General features: G+C 41.2%; 1 protein-coding gene across 1 annotated transcript in view; it reads left to right on the forward strand.

The window, feature by feature from the left end:
* tsnare1 (T-SNARE Domain Containing 1) overlaps positions 1-20,114 on the forward strand; it is a 171,502-nt gene that overhangs the window by 72,280 nt on the left and 79,108 nt on the right. The window contains exons 5-8 of the mRNA XM_069702094.1: positions 14,610-14,700; positions 14,807-14,881; positions 15,099-15,155; positions 19,100-19,255. Coding sequence (XP_069558195.1) covers positions 14,610-14,700; positions 14,807-14,881; positions 15,099-15,155; positions 19,100-19,255 — 379 coding nt within the window. The remainder of the gene's footprint in view (positions 1-14,609; positions 14,701-14,806; positions 14,882-15,098; positions 15,156-19,099; positions 19,256-20,114) is intronic.

Below are 20,114 nucleotides of genomic sequence, written 5' to 3' on the forward strand. Positions count from 1 at the left end.
CTTTCCAGACACAGAAATTAGCCAACTGGAACAGACATTTTGACAAATGCATTAGGGCAGTGACTCCAAAACTCTGTTACATGAACCCCTGGTGGCTCCACCTGGTGGTATACAGCAGCGCTGCTGAAAGGCCTACCAATTGCACTTCAACTTGCACAAGCTCAAAACATTATTGTTGACTTTATTTCATTACAGAAAACAGTTAGGACATTCATCATCATATCACATTGGGATGATGTAAAAATGATCATGATCATCATTTAAATGTTTCTGTGCTTAGCCATGTAGGGTGATGTCACGACACATCCAATACAGCATAATGCTACAGTTAGCTGGACGTCTAAATAAGCTCTCCTTGCACCTCCCACTGCTTAATTTAAGTGATTGTAGCGAATGCTGTACTTAAATGTATTCCTTGACTTTAAAACACCATTGTTGCATAGTTTAATCAATCTGCAGTGGGAAGTGGATCTTAGTGATACGTGGTCTGAAAAGGTGGTGAACCTCTGCATTAGTGTGACTATATCCTCTGCGCCTTCCTCATGGACTGCAGTAGCAAGTGGAAGAACACAGCTCCAGCTATTTACCCCGAAGAAGACATGCATATGCTGCACTAGTGTCACACACAGCCGACAGTCACACACGCGTTTCTGTGCAAGAAGCAACACTTCTTTTGTGAAATAAAAGCAAGTCTCATTTGTGTGCGTGGTTGGAATGGTAACCGGCCATCTGCATGTCTGTCTTTGGGCAAAGAGACTCAAATCTCACGGTTAATAGAATTTGACCCGCCCCGTAATCGTGGAAATGCACACGGCAAAAAGTTTAAGTGGATTAATAGCCGGCACCCTCTGAGTGTCATTGTCTTTGTTAGCACATTAGGCATTAACGGGTGTTCTGCCTGTAACACACCAGAGGACACAGGGCCATGTTTGGTTATTCTTTAGATTAACATTTTACATTCTGCACACATTGCAAACACATCTGTCTTACTGTTTTTTAATGTTATTTTTCATTTATTATCGATTTAACTGGTCTAATTGACACTTTTTTTTCTTGGTACCAAAAACAGGCTGTATCCACCAGGATGTTAAATGTTAAATCAAAACCAGGATCCTTTCCTAGCTGGAGTAATTTTTGTGCCTAAATCTTACCAAACCTCGATCAATGAGCTGTTACATTGTCTGTGACAGAAGGCGATGTGTCAAAAAGGTAGTCCCGAGTCATGTTGTCCTGCTGACACTCCCACATCAACATCCACACACCTTGTGAACTGATTTGGACGAGCTTAAACTGGAGACTTCATTAAGTCCAGAAACAGAGCAACATTATTGGCCGTTTATAACATTCTTCCACTATGGCACTAGAGGCGTCAGAGTCATACAGCTAGTAATTACTGTACTGTGAAATCACCACAGTTGTAGAGGCAATCACTAAAATAAACATTCATTACATAATTTGCAGGAAACAGGTAGAAATGCCACACCATCTTTTCAGACTCAGACTGTGGATGCACCTCTCCACCTCACCCTCCTCCACTCTTACACAACAAGCAGGCATCACTCTACCTCTCAAACCCACGTTAATGCTCAACTCTCAAACTGAACATGCGGAACAGTAGGTGTGTGCTCTGTTTGAGATGCATATTTAAATGTCAAATGGATTTCAGAACTGCAGCTCTGTGTTTGCATTCATACGAGTGTAGTTTTTCGTCTCCAACCGTACTTTCCTGTTGTACTCACTGGAAATCTCTTTCCATAAGCACCTGAAAAACACCTGTAAATGTAAATATAAAATGTCAAGTGTGTTTGTGAACTGTCACTGTAGGCTCATGTTGTCAGCATGTCAGCATGTCAGGCACGTTGGAACATTTCATGAAGACGGAATGCTGTGAAAGACACCCAGTGGAGTTTTCTTGTAAACAAACACAGTTATGTTCACAGTGTTTTTCAGCAGAAAGGACAGTGTATTCTCAGAGCCTGAGGAAGATTTGGAAAGCAGTGGTAACAAGAGCAGTTCATTTTGTGGTAACAATACGGTTGGATGAAGTGAGCCTTAAAAGCCTGTTGATCCATGTTTCAGAGCTCAGCTAAATCTTAGTCCCAGTAAAGTACAGAGCGTCAATTTCCAACCGTGTGTTCTCTGGTGTCAGATGTGAATGCCCTTTCTCAAGCCAGCCACTCACTCTTTGAGGATGAGCACTGAATCTTTGAAAGTTTGTATTCACAGTCAGTTGATGAAGATGGAATTGAATCAGGCTTTTGTTCAGGGTTCATTCAGGAAAACTTGGAACAACGTCATTTAAAATGACTTCCAAATCCCGAGGTAGTGGCCTTTTGAGCGCAGATGCATAGACGCAATACTTTCTGGGCGCATGTTTTTGTGTCTTGATCATGAAGTGTATTTCAGAAGGTTCCATTCCAATTTTGATTAAGACTTCAAATACATTTTCATAAAAATGTAAAAACATGACCTGAATTAAGGTTTCCACCCATTACTGTGATGTAAATATTACGTGTATTAACATGAAGAGGTAGTGGTTCTAATTGAACACTCGGGTGTCATTAAGGCCCTTTTCGTTTATGATTGTATTTTACTGCAGAGTCTAAGGTTAGGAGGACTCGGTCTGTCTGAAAGCTTGTGGATGACCAAAATGCACTCACAAAATCGTTTCACGAGTTTCTCGACTACTTTCTACTTGTGTTGGTCTCACGCTGTATTTTACCACTTACAATCACCCTGTAATTAAATATTAACAATTAATTGACTTACATGCAAAATATGGATTGAAAATCTGCACGCGCTGTCTCACAGGAAGGATCAGAGACGTAACGTACATAGAAAGACCCAATCCCATATAGGTCTCCCCACACAAACAGACGCAGCTCCGCCATCTGCTGTTTTTAAAGAGAGGGAGGTTAAAAGCTTACAGTGCCTGGTATTCCCAGGCGGTCTCCCGTCCAAGTACTAAGCAGGCCCGAGCGTGTTTGGCTTCCGGGATCTGGCGTGTTCAGGTTGGTATGGCTGTAAGCTGCTGCTGTGTGAACAAACAGGCCTTATCTAGATGTCATGTCCGGAGTTGCAGGCAAACTCATCCTTGGTATCAGACTTGGTGCCCCTTTCATGTTTTTGTGGACTTAAACACACTCAGTTGTTCATGATGAGGATGTCTGACATGTATAAAAGGTCTGGGAGTTGCCTGGGCAATAGCTTACGGCTATACCACCGTGACCTGCACGTGCATGGGTCTGGAGGTGAAACACTGTCAGAGGAGCAAGCGGTTGAGCAGGAGTTTTGTCAAGGCAAGCTGATTTAGGCCTAAATTTCATGGCATTAGGATGTGGTACCGTCATCCAATTCAATAAGACCGCTGACTCCATGTCGTGATTTGAATTTTGAATTAAAAGTGAGGTTTTGGTCAAGTATGACATCAAGGTACTTGGGATTGGTGCCATAGAGTTTGATGTTCAGCGTGGTGTCGGCTAATCGGTTTGCAATATGGAATACAAAGCATACTGTCTTGGGCAGGCTCAGCTTTAGGTGTCATTTGTGGAAGTACTGGCTCAGCAATGAGAGGTCCTTCTCAAGGGCGTTCTCCATCACGTTGAAAGATCAGCAAATTCAATAGCTGAGTCGATAGCATAGGTGTATTGTGAACACTCCCCAGCAGGTATATCGGTGGTGAAGATGTTGAAAAGCATTGGGGCAAGAACAGAGCCTTGGCGGAGCCCGTTCTTTAGTCTTCTCTTTCTTACTGCATTGGCCGTTAGAGATCTACAGTACAAAAGAACAATCCTGTATAAGCAGCGTGATACATTTTACGAGCTTCACCTCAGGGCAAATCTTCAAGTTCCCTGATTTCTGCGGTGACTTCTCTGGTGAAAGCTTTTGCTTCAGGTGAGCGGCCTTTCCATCTGCCATTATTGGCTCGTGCTTAGGCGATTGCTTTGGCGCATAGTTTAGCTGCGCAACTTCGCCCTGTCAGCCGGATGGTCGTATTCCAGGTGTTGCTACTGGAATGTGTGAAGTTGATGTTATTGACTTCGTCAAATCTATCTATTCTCTTCTGGCCAAGAAGGTCCAGCACTTTGTCGCCACAACATTCTGTTGGTCGATTTCAGTGGCACTCATGTAGTCATTATACAGTTTTCACAGTCTTTCGAGGGAATTAATGTTGTAGCATTATGTTGCAGCGTCTGCTGATGTTGTCTGAAATGAAGGACAGGTGTGGGCATGACCAAGTGTCATGTTTTCCAGAGTATAAAATTCTGGGATCGACAAGCAGAGGAAGGTTTTTACTTTCAGCCCAGTTGCTGGCCATGGAGCTATTTCTGTCAGTGTTGGTGTTTCTGTCATGAAAATCACACAAACAAAGGAGTTCAAGGGATGGTGGGGATGGAGGGAGGATACATCCAACTCAGCAGGTGATGGTTTGTAGATGTTGCAGATCTTCTATGGTGCACCATTCAATGGCGGAGTTGGCAGGATATTGCTGGAGGGCTCCTGCATTTATTCTGTTTGGTATAGCAAGCGTTGCCATGTTTGTTGTGACCTATGAAGCTGTTGAAGTCGAATCCATCAATAAGTAGCTAAGTGGGTCTCTTGTGGCAGCAGTATGTTCGCCTGATGTCAGACCCTTGATGTTCACTTGCAGTAAACGCACTTCAATTTTAGCCGTGGGGCTCGTCTTGATGAGGACGCGTAATGCCTAGTGGGTAATGTTTGAAAGTGGAGAGCCAGCCTGACTTGCAGGTAGCCTCTTGTGGGACATAGAAATATTCAAAAGGTCTGTATTCAGCTTGTGGGCCGCTTGCTGACTAGGCCTGATCTCGGTACTGTGGTTACAGCAAAGTGACACCTTCATGGTCGGACTCTGGCAAAACATATGTGTTTATAGTTATTTGCACTGATTGCAAATAACTGCAAATAAAAAAGATTACTCTGTAGACTCTGTCTTAAAACATTTTCATGAAAGCCATTTGATTCTATTTATTGACCTACTAAGGCCATCCATCCTCCTGGACCTGGAGTTATGTCAGAACATGTTTAGTTATGTTAGATACTAAGGCCATCCATCCTCCTGGACCCGGAGTTATGTCAGAACATGTTTAGTTATGTTAGATACTGAGCTCAATATACATACAAACAGTACATGGTCATCTTTTCTAATGTTTGCTAACTTCCAACTACTATCTCTGTCACCCCTGTGTGTACTGTAAAAAGTACAATGAGCATATGACTGACACACCACTAATTCATTTCTTGCTGATAGCTATTGTTTCTCCTATTCCTTGTCTGTTTCTGGTTCCTTTGTCACCTAACTGGCTCATAGTTATATATATATATATATTTTAACATGTATTTTCAACCTCTTCAGCGTTAAAACAACTGCAGGGATCCATATTTCTTATGTCAACCTGAACCAAGCTTGGGTGCTCTCCCCTGTGACATCACAACCAAGTTGTGTTTTTGAGGGGGGTATAAAACTCTGCAACAAAAATGACTGAATGTTATTGTCGTCTACATATGTTGTCAAAAATCTACTTTCTGCTTCATTTTGCAGAATGGTTTGGAATGGTGTTCAATGTGGTGGACTCACCATATGCACCGGCAAACGGTGTGATAGAGTGTGCAGTGAGAGGATGGAAGGCGTGGAATGGAACTGAGCCTCAGAGACTTGTCAAGATTTACTCACTTTTTTCTTTCCTGTACTAGTTTGCGGGGAGTTGTTTTTCTTGCCCTCTCTGATGTTTAAGCCGAGGGCGTCATTCTGACACTTAGATGGACGGAAATACACGGCTTGGCCTGGTACACAGAAAAATCAGAGAGCTTGAGGTGAGATTCAAAAGCGGAAATTTTGCCAGCACACGGAGGCAGTCGGAGTGTAAGGAGGGGTTAAACTGGAACAGGAAATCTGTGCTTGCAACAGTGTATCTGAGTGCAGATGAACAGTTTTGAAAGATAGCTGAGCAAATCCTCGAGGGAGCAGGGACTGTTTGAGTCAGAGGTGAGACTCCTGAGAGAGAATAGTACAATATTTGATTGTGAAAACAAGGAATCATGCCTTCAAATTAAAAGAGCATGCTTTTGACTTACTGCAGTAATATACCCCAATAATTCTGAACTTCATCTAGCCAGCGTGCATTCAGCATTATGTCAGAGAGTGCTCTGTTTGCCACGGATCCTTTCTCTATCCAGTGCTTCACCCTGTTGTCAAGGGCCAAGGGGCCACAGTGGCAGGTACCGAGAACCTGCTAGTGTTATACTGTTCTACTGTTATGTGATGTAGTTTGCCAGCCCACATGTCCAAAGCGAAAAACGCATCAGCAGTGTTCCCATCGAAGTTAAAAACGATATGAAAAATGTATGCAAGGTACTAGTCATGTTTTTAGCAGGAATTTTGTTGTTGTTGCTCCCAAAAAAAAAAATCATATTTTTAGCATTATCAGAACACTATCCCCTAATTCCCCAAATGCATTTTTTTTTAATTTTTTTTTATTCAGTTCATTTAAATTGTATTTATCGCAACAGAAGTTATCTCAAGGCACTTTACACAGCAACGCCCTCACTAAAGAACCTTGGAACATTATATAGACTTGACTAGACTTAGACTTTATTAATCCCACTGTGGAGAAATTTAGTCATCACAGCAGCATAGAAATACAAAAAAGGTCCACATAATATGAACAAAAATTACAAATACGTATACATAAAATAAGATAGATAAAAATAATTATTTTAGAAAAAAATACTAGCAATGAATAAATACACACACACGTGGAATTGTGGAATTGTAAGAACCCAACAATTCAACCATTCCCACAGACAGCTGGAATGAAAAAACAACAACTCTCTTTTAACAGGGAGAAAAGCCGCCAACAGAACCGGGCTCAGAAGTGGGCGGCCATCTGCCTCCACCTCAAAATCTTTGAAAAAAGATGGCGCTTGGCTCTTAAAAGAGCTTTGGAAGTTAGCTGCATAATTTTGAATTATGTTCTTGATTTTGTGGGAAGGAAAATAAAGGTTCCAGTTTACCTGCCCAATGGAAGTGCAGAAAAAACTTCCCTGGATTTTATTTTTTACTCAACTATTTATGGCATTTTCATGTGTACAATCCAACCTTCTTGGAATGACTTTAAAACGTTTAATTTCCAACATGATTAGACATTATGTTGTATATAACTTTGTTGGCCCTAACTGTCTTTGGAAAGCACGTTTGTCTTGTGACAAGGTCAGACAGTGCCACATACAAACCAGTTCTTCTCTAGTTTAACTTAGTGCTAACTCCCTCCTTCAGCCTACAGACAAGCTAACCCATTCCATGCCAGTTTTATTTGTATGTTTACATTGCATGTGGACAATTCTAAGTGTTATATATAATGCATTATACTCATAAAAGAGACAGAACCGTGCGAAAGCAGCAAAACATTTAAAGCATATTTAACCCTTCCAAATATCGAAGAAGTTAAGAACAGTCTACGCAGTGAAGGCAGAGAGATAAAATATCAATACTGCATCAAACTCCCAGTAGTTAGCATAACTAAGTGTGCACTTTGATGCTGAGTGTGCTGATGTGATGCTTTCACCACAAGTCATTGTAGGCAATGTGATGTCATACAGTGTGCGTGTGGATATTTTTGACTTTGGTCGGAGCTGAGTTTTGAAAATGTTTTATGTTGTCATCTGAGCCAGTGAGAGGTCAGCAACTCCAGTGGGTTTAATCCTCATCAGAAGCCTGTGCATGGGTCGCTCTGTCCTGTAAAGCCCTTAAACTATGACTGCAGTCAGAGAACAGCATCCCGCACCTCCTCCACCATGTCTCCCCCACTCCCCGCCTCTTCCATCTCTCACACTTCCCCCTGCAACCAGCTGCTCCCAGACTCCTCACTTCTCCTTCACCACCTCATAGGAATACCAAACACCGAAACACACGGCAGAGGTGACCGACGGAAATTCACAGTGTGTGCACTTCCAATCTTTTGCATGCTGTTTCTGGCTACCTGGCTCTCGAGCTTGTTGTGGGGGTAGATAGTGACTAGCAGATGTATCACTGTGCAGCGATACAGCAGAGGTTCTCCGCGGGGTCCTCAGAAGTGGGCGAGCTCTGATTGTTTAGTAACAGCGTGTCAGTGGTGGGCGGGGCTTCCACTGACTCATGGGTTATCATCACAGATCATCAGCACCGGAGCACAGCTCAGACAGTATTTTTAGCTGATGGGTGCAAGTTTAAAGGGATCCCATGTGCTTACTTCTGCTGCTACCTGTCGCAAGAATTAATGTGCAGCTGTAGATTGAGTCACACGCTAAAGAGCTGATCAGTAAAGAGATATTTACCTTTTGACACTTAGAATTTTCCAACTTGACGGTAAAGCAATGATAATACACATTTATGATAACAGAGATAGCTGTAAAATATGAACATATTTGGGCAATAAAACCATGACTGTATTACCAGAATAGAAATTAACAAAATGTTAAAGAGCAGTATCAGTCACTATTTTTGTGCCATTGATATACAGTATGTGGGCAGGAAGTAAGCTCAGTCAGAAAATGACTAATGTTCATGGTCCATGGGCTCAAAAACACAGACGCCTGATCGAGCCTGAAATATGTTTTTGCGTGTTCGCCCAGTGAGCAACTTGAATTCATGTTGATCTTGATCTAATGTGCATCTTGGAACACAGTGTCCAGATTTCTTGATAAAGGCCCGGCATGTCCAGTTTTGTTTGAATCGTGCATGCCCACGAAGAAGCACATGCATGAGCACAATGGTGAGTCACCATTTGACTGTTCAACACTTGGTGGTGTTGGTGTGCCAAGAAACAACACAGATAGAGACTATGCATTAAGGAGAACTAGATACTGGACTCAATGATGTCACCTGCTCACTTGAATATAAACTGCTCACCATTTTGCGACCACATTGTGCAGCCTACAATAATATTTCCTCCGTTGTCCCAGTGATGACATGGAAATAAAATATATTTTTCTATTTTTTTGGGGAGGTTTTACTAATATGAAACCTGCATTGATTTAAAGTTTGTAACAGGAAGAGTAAAACCTGACTTTGTTTGTAGTTGAAGGCTTCGTGTCTATCATAATGTCAAGAGGGAAAATGCTTTTTGGGCCGCAGAGGATCTCGTCATTGCAGTAATGCAGAGCTGCCACTAAGTGGAAACCCTCCATGACATCCATGACCTGTGTATAAAAGTGTTCGTAGCTTCCGGGTCTGAAAAATGAGGCCATGTCAGAAGTGCCTTAAGCTGCAATACCACCAGGTGCCACTAGAGGTTGACTCCAAAAACCATCTGGCTCCATAGACTCCCATTAAGCTCATCTTATCAAATTCTCAGTCAGTAAAATGACTCCAATAGTTATTTCCGTGTTGATAGTTAAAGTCACTCCTTCTGCCAGTTTTCTGGTGCTCCATCTGAAAACAATCCGTCATTAATTAAAAAATAAGACCAGTTCTTCGGGGCATGTCTGTTTGATTGACAGCCCTTTCAGAGCTTACAGTGAGATCCACTGCTCGCTCCTCCCCAGCTCGTCCAAATATAGTCACTTCCTGCTCCAAACTGCTCTGAACTGGTGGCTTCATAACGGCTGTTCACAGACTAACGGGTGAACTCACTGGTGGGTGCCGCTCGGTGACATCACACATTGGTTTGTGAACGGTCGTTCTAAAGCTTCGACATTCGGCGCATCACCATTTTTGCTTTTTGGAGCCATGAAGTGATTTTTGGATGAGGGGTGGATCTGTCTAGACCTGACCGAGAACCTATGGACACGGTGCCGACCTACCTGGACTAGAAACATGAGTGCATCCCACGTGTGTCAATCAGCTAATCATACCATAATGACAAAAAAACAATTATTTAATGAGAGAAGTTGATGCTTTTTCAACAGGAGTCGATTGGAGTGAGCGGATTTATGGAGCGAGCTCATAGCAGCCCTTAATATACATGCATATTAGGCCTTAAATACACACTTTCAATTTGATCAGAAACACTTAATATAAACAAATAGTTGATCCAAGTACGAGGGCTAACGAGACTCTTTCGGTAGCTTTAAAATGGAGCATCTTCCCAGATTGACCTCCATTTTTTAACATCCACATACTAACATGCTCACAGTTACAAGAATAGGCTGATCGTAATCGGTTTAATGTTTAACTAGTTTAACTATATTATTTTAGCATATTAACATTATAACATTCACAAATTAGCATTAAACACGCTCAACGGAAGTTTGCCGTCCCATGACCCTTACAGGTAGCATGAATAAAAGAGTTAAAGTTACCAATTTTACACGCTTTAGTCAAATTACAAGAAAATTATTACTTAGTTTAAAAACAGTTGTGTAATGTCCTCTGTTAAAGGCCACATTTCAGACTGGGAGTTTGGACATCACACGATTTGGGAAAGAATGAAGATGTAGGACATTTAGCTGGCAGCGAGGTGATAATAAGAAATACTGCAATAAATGCTAGTTGCATTTTGGGAAATGTAGATGTCCTGATCCAAATATTATGGTATCTCTGCCTCTTTTACATGTGTTGCAATTTATGAAAGTGCTGCATCAAGCCACTTGAATATCAACTTGTTGATTGTTTGTTGCATTAAAGGCGTTTCAAAAACGAAATTCTGCATATGCTTTACGCTGGCATCTCCATTCTACATTCAGACTGAATTTATTTGTAATTGTTCCAGATCCCGAATGCAAAGTGCCAGCCAAACACTTTGTACTCTGCTGTGTCATTTTGGTGGGTAACATGATGGGGCATTCGCTGGTTGTGATATCAAAATAATCCTTCACATGTCTGTTGCTGCTTTACAGCTAAATGATGACACATCAGGCTAAGGTTTAGCACTTGTTAATCTTTCTGTTGTGTGTGTTTGCGTCAGTGTGTGTTTGTGTCTGTGTGCTCATATTCTGACTGAGACTGCTGTGCGTATGAGCAGAATGCATTATTGATCATAAAGCATATGGCTGATCATATGGGTAAATCAACACTACAGCATGTATAGTTCGAACCCCGAGTGAGCCATGCAAGACAATTTGCACTTTTATTAATTTTATATTATACACAATGCACTAGGTTTAGCATATTTAATAATCAATTTATATTATCATACTATCTGAGCATATACAGATTTACTACGTCCTAATTGCATCGGTATAAGACAGCATTCTGGCTACTTAAAGCCTTAAATCCTGATTACATAAGTGTAAAACTTCTTCATATAGAAGACACTATTTCTGTTATGACTTTGGTCAGGGGAAGACATTGGCCGCAGTCCAATTTAATTATTTCCTAACAGTAAAACTTTTATTTCTCGCTGCAAACTTAACATCTACCCTCTGCACTTCCCTGACTCATCAAGTCACTATAACCCTGCTGTGCACACTTATGATGGTAGATGCTTTTCAGGGTTTTTTTTCGTTTTTTTTTTCATTTTACACCATGACACTTTGGCTTTTCTCTCACAACAGACACAGAATCATAGTGACATGGTCCTTCAAGGCCCAATCCACTGCGGCCCGTCCGCCCTCCCCTCTGCCACCAGCTTCATGTAGATCAATATTTGAGTAGCGGCAGCAGGGGTGTGTTTGTGTAGCTGCCTATCTCTGTGGGGCAGCCCGTTATAGTGTCAAGTCTGGAAGATGGGAGTTGGGCGGTGTAAGGCCGGGATGACCTTACAGCATAGATATTTAATAACTGTCTTAACCCGGCTTTCCAGCGGATGTGCTGCAGAGTTATGAATATAGCTGCACCTTCAACCTTTCACCCAGATGGGGCTCGCCAGGAAAATCGTGAAATAACGGAGAGGATTTGGCTGTTACACTGTTCACCTCTATCAGACTGCTGTTAATACTCAGTCACTCTGCTGGTCAAAGTAATCTCAACCATACATAACAGAGAGAAGACCGGCTCGGACCCAGGAGGTTAGTTGTAGGGATTCACTTTTCTTTTTTGTTAGGTTTGTAATTAGCCTTTTTGGGAAAACAGCTTTTCGTCAACTTGCTTCAATTGCTTCAGTTCGTGATTTCCTAATATTCCCAGAAGACCTGCTGTCAAAACCTGCTCGGCTTGTAAACTCACTACTTTTAGTTCAAGTTGGTAGAAGGAGCATCTACTGTAGTTAACTTGTTGATGGCTGAAGGCTATCAATTCGCCTTACACAAAGAAACCCGCAAAATATACAATACATAGCTCATTTGACCTGTCGTAGTTTTGTTGCTGGTGAATTTGGCTGCACATTTAGCTGAAATAACAAATAAATCACTGCTAATAACTGAAATAACGGTTTGAACTCACCAAAACTTTGCTCAACTCAACCAAAAAAAAAAAAAAAATCAACCAACATAGATCAAAGGTGAACTTTGGTTCTAATCCCAACCATGTTCTGTTCCCTAATCCCAACCATGTTCTATTCCCTAACCCCAACCACGTCCTCTTCCCTAACCCCAACCGTGTTCTGTTCCCTAACCCCAACCGTGTCCTATTCCTTAACCCCAACCGTGTCCTGTTCCCTAACCCCAACCGTGTCCTGTTCCCTAACCCCAAACGTGTCCTGTTCCCTAACCCCAACCGTGTCCTGTTCCCTAACCCCAACCGTGTTCTGTTCCCTAACCCCAACCGTGTTCTGTTCCCTAATCCCAACCGTGTTCTGTTCTCTAACCCCAACCGTGTTCTGTTCTCTAACCCCAACTATGTTCTGTTCCCAAATCCCAACCATGTTCTGTTCCCTAACCCCAACCATGTTCTGTTCCCTAACCCCAACCATGTTCTGTTCCCTAACCCCAACCATGTTCTGTTCCCTAACCCCAACCATGTCCTGCTCCCTAATCCCAACCATGTCCTGTTCTGTTCCCTAACCCCAACCATGTCCTTTTTTCTAACCCCAACCATGTCCTGTTTTGTTTTTCACCTCTGCCTCTGGTTACACCTCAGCAGTCAAATGACTCCCACACCCACCTCACCTGCCATCTACCTTCCCCAATCAGCCCCAGTGTATTTATTGCTCCCCCTTTTGCTCACATTCTGACTTGTCACAGTAGGGAAAGCACAGTGACAGGATTATTAATGACGGCTGCATTCCACTTAGATGAGGTCCTGCTTTTGTGCATGCTAATGAATTTGAGCCATCATGAATTCCACCTGTGTTTCCTTACTGTGTCAAGTCAGACTGTCTGCAGTGGAAAAGGTCTATCGGTACGCACACTTATCTTTTTGATTCCTGGCTGTTCCTTCTTTCTGCCTGTAAATTCAGTTTAACATTTAAATAAGATGCTAAAACTGTACCTGCTTCCCTGGTGGTTTCAAAATGTCACAGTAGAAATATGAATACTCTCAGAAGTATCTGCTTGTTTACAACTATGTGGTTTTTATGTGGCAAGTTTTCTATTTAAAAATGTTGCTGGTGTATCAGCCTTCTCTTTTTCATCTGTTTATTGTTTCTAGAAGTCAACAGTGATTAACACTGGTCTCTGATTTCTCCAGCATACCTACAATAACATTTGATAACAAAGTAAAATCACAGTGTTCAGTAGGCATGGAAAATATACACAACTAACTAAACTTGCCACATAAATAGCTGTTTTCAGCACGACTAATTTACTGCAGATATACAGGACCGTGGCCTGTGCTATAAAGCAAGATTTGCAGTCAGCGACGTACAGTATCTTAAATTTTAACTCAATTTGAGCACAATTATATGTATTAGACTGAGTAAAGCCAGGAAATGACACTATACCCTTGATATGTTGAACGTGCTTCGCAGAACTAACCTGGTGGTACAGACCCAAATCCACTAGGTATGGGTCCAGCTGTTTTGTTTTTAATGATCCTTTTTGTCACATTTTTTATGTCTGCTCGACTGAATCAGTTAAACTGGCAGCAGATAATGTTATAATAAATACGTTTTTCCTACGAGGCAGACATACTACAGCTAGATATAAACAGGAAGGTCTCAAAGTCCCTCTTTTATTATTCATTAATAGTACCCTTTATTTAATATAATACAAAGTTTAATTTCAATATGAAACTCCCACAACAAAAGCGTCTTTATTTCTTCATTTTCATTTTTTAATATTAATTTATCAATCCTGAGGAATCTAAATTAAGGTTTGTAACTGGTGGGGTGCCACATGATTGCCCTCTATTGACCAACAGACAGAGGATCCATCGAGGTCTAAATGACACGTGTATTTAGGCCAAATTATTTTTTTCAGCAACATTTTGTAAAGGTATATGTTTATCTTTACTTTTCCACCAACTTTAAGGGGGATTTGGGTGAATTTCTTTTCTTCCATATGGTGGACAGAGGGTGTCGTATGCTGTACAGACTGTAAAGCCTCTTGAGGAAACGTTATGATATCACATGTATAAATAAAACTGACTTGACTTGTCAGTCTTGACGTTACTTTTATGTATAATATATGAAACACAATTGAAATACTGCTTGAAAATGTTAGCCCCTGGCAGCTTTTGTAAGATACTAATATTGGCATACAGTATTGGCAAGTCCCATTTCATTTGATGTTTTCTCATAATTCATTATGACTTTCTCTCTCCTTCTGTCTGTCCTCCAATTTTGTTTTTTCCCCAGACACTTCACTCAGCAACAAACCAACAAAGTCATCACCGGCACAAGCCAACTCATCAAACAGCTCTCTGATATAATCAGTGGCTCTTCACGGGTATTTTATGCTCCCGTTCCTCCCTCATTGACTGTCATTTTGAAGAATAAACAGTAGATTAAACAACATTTGAGCTAATTAAAGCTAATCTTGTTTTGTTGCACAGCAAGACCGTCTGCGCCTCACCAGGCTAAAGACTGAACTCTCCGAGTCTGTGCAACGCTATGGTGATCTGCAGAAGGTACGGAATATACTCATTTGATATCAGGAAATCACTGCTATGGTCAATGAATTAATAAACTATTTATTGCCCCACTACTCCACTGACCGAAATTCACACATATCTGAAGTGCGCCTTGTTGCACATACCGGAAAATAATGAAAAATATCTGATGTCTATGGTAAGAAAAAAAAAAAGACTCTTCTTGACCCTGCCTCTTCATTTGCTCTTCTTTCAGAAAATTGCAGAACGCTCAAGGGCCCTGCTCCCTCCAGCACAGACAGACAAAAATAAGGTGAGGTGACATGCAGGGTAAAAATCATCCTTTTGTTTCACTGTCATTCATAAAAGAGGTGGATGAGGAGATGGCAGTTCTATGTTCAATGGCATCCTCACAAGAGCTCCCTTGAAGCTCTGTCTAGTCTTTTACACTGTTATATTACAGTGGACTCCGTTCATCAGATTCAATTTCTGTGCCCTGCTAAAATTTATTTTATCTGATTCTAATTTGGTTACCGGCATGGGTTTATTTTCCCTGCGTGGCCCCGAGAGAGCTAAGACATGGCAGCTGGTGATCAGTAATCATGTTTAACTAATGAAAGTCACTTCTCATAACAGAGTGAATTTAAATGATTCCTTATTCCTGATTACGAAAAAAAATTGATAATATAAAATGAAACTCATTGATAATTCTTTGAAAATGAAGTGATTGCAGAAGTCATAAAATACAGCATCGAGGTGCATGTTCTGTAGCTCCGTGCATGCGACGAACAGCATGTATGGAATTACTTTCAGTTTTGTTTATCAGCCTGTTGTTGGTTCACTATTATCAAACATTGAATATAAATATTATTGTGGAATAGCGGTGTTATTATAAATTTCAGAGAATATAAACAACATCAATAATCTTACATAAATATCTAATGGTTATTATGCATTTATTTGTATAGGCTAATTGCTGAAATTCATGTATATGAAACAACTTAGTGTGTGTTAATTTGACTTATTTACCGCCCTCAAATCTACTTGCAAGTTAAAGTTGGCAAAAGGAAAAACGGGCAAGTAAATTAATCTCAAGAAATATGCTGCAAACTGTGAACAAAGACAAACAGAGAAATTAAATTTAAAAAAAAGGAGCTAAGATACAACACAAGCAAAGTCCCAAAACAACTGGTAAACACCCCTGCATGTTAAGATAGACTTACATGTTTATTCTTTATTTTGCTGAGAGTCAGATGCTGAGACTGATTTTGTTCCCTATGGATATATCCATGTCATGTCCATAGGGAACAAAATCCTTCCCTCAGGAGACCTGTTTGTGTTCTCTTGATAAATGCCCTTCACATCCAAATAAACAAATACACAAAAAGAAGATGACCTCTTAGATTTCAAATATGTGGCCTGTTTCTCTAAATAATGTCAATTTTCAAAATCTGTGCTGGCATCTTTTGGAGATGTGAGGATCAGTGGCAGCTGGCTAATGTGGAGAGGTCTGCTACGTCTACTAAACAGCTGTGACAGTCTGTCAGCTCCAACCAGAAATGCTCAAATCAGCCCGAGTGGTCCCAACAGTCTCACCATGGTCAAAGTCACTGAGATCTGATTTTCACAGCACCTCTGTGTCTAACTCAAGAGTACTTCAGCAGAGTGAGTGAAGGGCATCATCTTCAACACCACCTATCTGTTGAACTGAACTGAGAATCATTTGCAGCTTGAACTGGTTAAGGACCAGAATGAGGAGAATTAGCTGTTCTGTGAAGAACCATTGTTCCCACAAAGAACCTCTAAAAATCCATCTGTTTTATAGAGGGCACAGTCATGTGTGTTCCTCTTTTATCCCTCTCTGAAGACATATAATCAAGGTCTTTTATACTGCAAGCGTAAGAGGTGAAGGGCTTTGGGGGCGGAATGCTGGATGGTATGTTATATAACTGACTACACTCAAGGCATAGCAGCAAGTTCACTAATCAGTGGGTACATTGTGGACGAACTAATTGGTCGAGCTACATTTTATGTAAGCTCTAACAATAGAACAGAGTCTGTAGATGAAGAGGAAGCCAGTAGGGATGATAGCAGATGATGAGAGGTGTCCTGACGGATGGAATGTCATACATATGAATTTAGAAAAGCATTTTTCAGACCAGGGCAAATGTTATTGACTGTTTCCCACACACATCTTTAAATTCCTGTCATCAGGGGCGACTGGAATCGACAACAGGAAACTTTGAAACTCTGTGCGTGTTTATAGCAGCGCGTGAACTTATGCGATGAGCTGTCGGAGTGATTGTCTTGAGAATCTTTTTCCATCTCTGTGATGTACTAATAAATTCCAGAGTGGTATGTGTGTGGAGGAGTGAGCATGCTGCTGCACAGTTTGCCGAGGAGCGGTGAGTCACTTGGTTTTCAGTAGACAGAGCGCTGTGACTCAACCCGGGTTGGTCCCTGCGCTCCGACCCACTCTGGCCCCTCAACTGTGAATTAGGTGTGCACTCAGCCACACAAAGGTGGAACACATTAGCATTGCAAATATAAATCAACCAGGCCTCTCTCGGACTATGTCTCTTCCTCTGCTTTTGTTTGCTCATGTAACAAAGTGTGTGTATTTAGAGACTGTATCGTCAGTCTCAGCCAGCTTCTACAAGCTGTTAAAATATCAATAAGCAGACACATTTTCCTCATTAAATGGTCAGTTCTATAATTACCAAAACAAACACTGTTGCATTTGACCATCATTGATTTAAAGAGTGGCTCAGCAGTGAAATACCATGGGAAAGGTTCACTCTTTCTGTCATATTATCAGCCGCTATGTCTAACTTTGACAATAAAGTATTTGTCAACTCTTGATTGTAAAAATATCCAAATCCTTTATCTTAAACCTGCGATATCCAAAATGCATCGGGGGCGTACTTTTGCAGTTTCCAGGGGGTATGGGGAAACACTTCTCCAACTAATTTCAAAAAATTAAAAACAAGAAAAAAAAAACACTAAAATTACAATTAGATTAACAAAGTCTGCATCAAGCCAGCTGTAAATGTGCTGATTGAGAAAGCAGTATTTATATCAAAATAATATTTACCTAAAAGTAACTAATAAATGGTTGAAATCATTAACTTTAGCTAAAAGGAAGGTAGTAAAAAAAGATAGCTAGAAGTGATGGAAGCCTGGTTTTAAAACTGTATTGCTACTGCCACTATTAATACTACTTTTCATATTTGTATCACAAATATTTGTATTGCAGCTGCTATGATGGTTGTTGACACATGACCAGTCACAGTCACATTAACAACTGAGAGCCATTTAGAGCTGCTGGTTAGCCTAACCGGCTAAATGTCTGGGTTGTGGGAGGAAACCCGTGCAAGCAGAAGGTCATGTGACGTCAAAACAACGAGGCCACGACCGAGAACCAAGAACTTTCCCGCTCTGAGGCAACAATGCTAATCACTGCAAAGCATCACTGTCCACAGGAAAACAGTGCAGAAACTAATGTTGCTGGTATCTGAATTTTTGTGATTATTTAACTCTTCAGTACCAAATAATATCAGATAACCAAAAATGTTAATGTAGCAACAATGGATTAAACGTTTAGGATGAGGGGCACAACGTCCCGAGGCAAGACTGAGAAAGGCGCATCAGGTCGGAACACAACCAGGTGGGTTTTGTTCGCGGGGTTGTGCACCTTAACTTCAGCCTTTAGGGCCAGAATGTCAATACCGAGCTTTACTGTGATGGCGTCAGAGGGAAAACAGTCAGCGCAAAAGATCTAAACTGCGGCGCCATGACACCTGAGCTCCCCGACATCACAATGCACCAGCTAACAGCACATCCAAAGCACAAGTTTCATGGGGCGCGACTATCGTGCTGCTCTCTGGATTTGGTCCCCAGTATGTTGCACTTGTTCGGCAAAAATTGTATTCATAATTGAATGTGTGCTTTCCGCTCAAGTTTCAGGTCCATGGTGAAATCATAAATGCAAACGTACCAGTGGTCACACAAATGCAAACACATGCTGATACTTATCAAACAGCGTAATTTATGACGTAGCAGTTTTTGCGCAACAGGAAGTCTCTATTTGAATGCACCTTGTAATATGTGTGTGTGTGTGTGTGTGTGTGTGTGTGTGTGTGTGTGTGTGTGTGTGTGTGTGTGTGTGTGTGTGTGTGTGTGTGTGTGTGTGTGTGTGTGTGTGTGTGTGTGTGTGTGTGTGTGTGTGTGTGTGTGTGTGTGTGTCTGTTCTTCCAGAGTACTACTACCCCGTCCACTGAGCAGATGGAGGGGGGTCCACTGTTTGGAGAAGCAGCAGGCTCAGAGGGAGAAGCTCAGACTTTCCTGTCTGAGATCAGTGAGGAGGACGTGGAAGTGCTTCGTCAGAGGGAGGAGGCCCTGCTTCAGATCGAAGTAAGAACACGGATATCAGAGCATTTTAGCTTTATGTTTATTGTAATTTATCAGCTGAGTCCATGAAACACAGAAGTTACACAGGCACCCAGTACCATCACTGACTAGAACAACCCCAATTGGACTGTTGGTAGCCATTGACTGGCAGTCACAGAACATCTTGGCTTTCTTTTTGGTGTCCATGTTAAAAACCCTAACCCGTCACGTACATGCCATCGATACACTATTTTAGGAAACATGTTTTTTTTTTTTTTTTTTTTTTTTTAAAGCAAAGCTCATATCCTGTAAAATGTACATATATTTTGCCTCACTAAATTAAGTGTAGACTTAATGTCCCTGTGGTCTCCTTGAAACCAGGGGAAAATACTATGATCAGGATATTGCTATTTCTTGATATTCCCGACTTCACCAAATAGGTTACATTTAATATAACAAGTAAAAACAACATTATATTGCATATTATATGAAATTCTATTTTAATTACATATTGCCATTGAGAAGGCTGAGTGATATTTCTGGTGATGAGCAGGGTCTGATGTTATGACCATTTGAGCACATTCCAAATGTACAGTTGACCAATCAGATCGCTGGGTTGGAACTACTATAATAATTGGAATGATCATAAACACCATCATGGGAAATACTCCTGAACAAAAGCACTATTTTCTCCTGTTGTCCTTCTGCAGATATCATGTTCCAGACATTGTCCCAGAGGCCAAAAACTAGCCGCTCATGGTTCACTCTCTCAACCCATATTTTACCATCCAGCCTACAAAACCCATACCAGCAACCTCGTGATAACAAGTAGTTATTCTCTCAGGGCCACTCAGTCATTTCACCCTGTGCCAGATTTGAACTT

The sequence above is a fragment of the Brachyistius frenatus genome, unplaced genomic scaffold (assembly GCF_029030835.1).
Source record: "Brachyistius frenatus isolate BFR_SWC_R1_liver_20210118 unplaced genomic scaffold, ASM2903083v1 Contig_40, whole genome shotgun sequence".
In the NCBI taxonomy this organism is placed as follows: Eukaryota; Metazoa; Chordata; class Actinopteri; family Embiotocidae; genus Brachyistius; species Brachyistius frenatus.